The sequence below is a fragment of the Hipposideros armiger genome, unplaced genomic scaffold, assembly GCF_001890085.2.
Source record: "Hipposideros armiger isolate ML-2016 unplaced genomic scaffold, ASM189008v1 scaffold_1147, whole genome shotgun sequence".
In the NCBI taxonomy this organism is placed as follows: Eukaryota; Metazoa; Chordata; class Mammalia; order Chiroptera; family Hipposideridae; genus Hipposideros; species Hipposideros armiger.
The window spans coordinates 442,757-444,309 of record NW_017732497.1 but is presented as its reverse complement, the minus strand read 5'-3'; the positions used below and the strand labels follow the sequence as shown (position 1 = coordinate 444,309).

General features: G+C 57.8%; 1 protein-coding gene across 1 annotated transcript in view; it reads left to right on the top strand.

The window, feature by feature from the left end:
- Positions 1-479: 479 nt before the first annotated feature.
- SPTSSA (serine palmitoyltransferase small subunit A) overlaps positions 480-1,553 on the top strand; it is a 20,620-nt gene continuing 19,546 nt past the window's right edge. The window contains exon 1 of the mRNA XM_019632491.1: positions 480-637. Coding sequence (XP_019488036.1) covers positions 535-637 — 103 coding nt within the window. The 5' untranslated portion in view covers positions 480-534. The remainder of the gene's footprint in view (positions 638-1,553) is intronic.

Genomic DNA, 1,553 nt, shown 5'->3' with positions numbered 1-1,553 from the left:
CACGAGGATAGGAACCTAACACGTTCCTGCTCACTTCTTGTTCAGTAGGATGCCTTTGCTCAGTAGGATGCCTTTGCTAAGTAGGATGCCTGAGGCATCTCAGATCTTCCACAAATACCTTCTGGACCAGCCTATCTGGGCCGGACTGGGTGGACCCCAGCCCGCACTAACGCCCAGCTCGCCAACGGCCGGGTAAAGAGGGGAGGGGCGTGCAGCCCGAGGCGGGAGCTCTCGCGGGGACAGTTCTCCGGCTCGCGTGGGCGCGGTCCCGGGAGGGGGAAACGTGGAGGGAGCGGGTACGACGCAAGGCCGCGGCCTGGCCAATGAGCACCGGCCGGGCGGGGCTCGCAGCCGGCTGCCCGGGCGGTCTCCGGGCTGGGCGTGCCCACCGGTGACGCGCGGGGCTGCGCGGGCCAATGGGCGCGGCGTGGCGGGCTGGCAGGCGGGCCTCGCGGCCGGGGGCTTTAGGACACCAACTGGAGTCCTGCCAGACAGACTGACGTTCGGCTTCAACGCAGGAGGCGCGCGGCGGGGATGGCGCTGGCGCGGGCCTGGAAGCAAATGTCCTGGCTGTACTACCAGTACCTGCTGGTCACGGCGCTCTACATGCTGGAGCCCTGGGAGCGGACTGTGTTCAGTATCCTGCCTGGGCCGTGGGCGCGGGGCCCGGGTTGGGGGGCCTGGGAGGCATTCTCCTGGGCCCAGGGCCTGGGGGGCGGGGGGCCGAGGGCGGAGGGGCGGGCCGGCGGGAACCGCGCGCGCGGACTCGCCTTTTCGCGGCGGGCACGCGGGGTGGAGGTCTCGTGGCTGAGGGCGCGCTCCCGCGGTTGGGGAGGCCGTCGGGGGGCGAGGACTCTTGAGATCCCAGATCGCCTTTGAGTCCCTTGGCCTTTATTACTGGAAGAAATCCCTTAGGGCGATGTCTAACCTGGCATGTCCTCGCTTGCACTTTGGCCGCGCTTGCCTTTGGTTTAGCCCCCTGTTTCTGTGGGAGGCAGGGACCGTGAAAGTGGAACAAATCGCTACCGGCCGGGAAGCCTTTGACCTTTAACTGTCCCTGATTTTAGCTGGCTCTGGCCCTAATGAGAATGCTAACCAGTTTTCCAGCTTTTTAATTAGGTTGTGAATTTGTGTTCCTGACAAGCCCAATTCAATTTTTGAAGAGTTTGTTATTGCACCTTTGCGGTCTTCAAGATGGGTAGTTTAAAAATGTGTTTTTAATCGCCCATTAATTTGCTGTCGGTGAAATCGGTCCTGAAGAGGAATTTGTGGTTAGTTGTAGACGGTGTTTGAAACTTTTCGTAGATAACTAATAAATACTTGTTAATGACTATTGCGTGTGTGCTATGAAGCCAAGCCAACTGTGCTAAGCATTTTGCCTGTATCTTAGCTCATCTAACTTTCATAACGACTGATACGAATAACTCAAGGTTGTGAAAATAGGCTCCCTGAAGTCTGTGAAGTTTGTGTCTCCATTTGTCAATGTTGACACCCCTTGATATTCTTGCAAAATATTTGTAATACTAATCATGAGATGTAACTTTTTTTTTTTT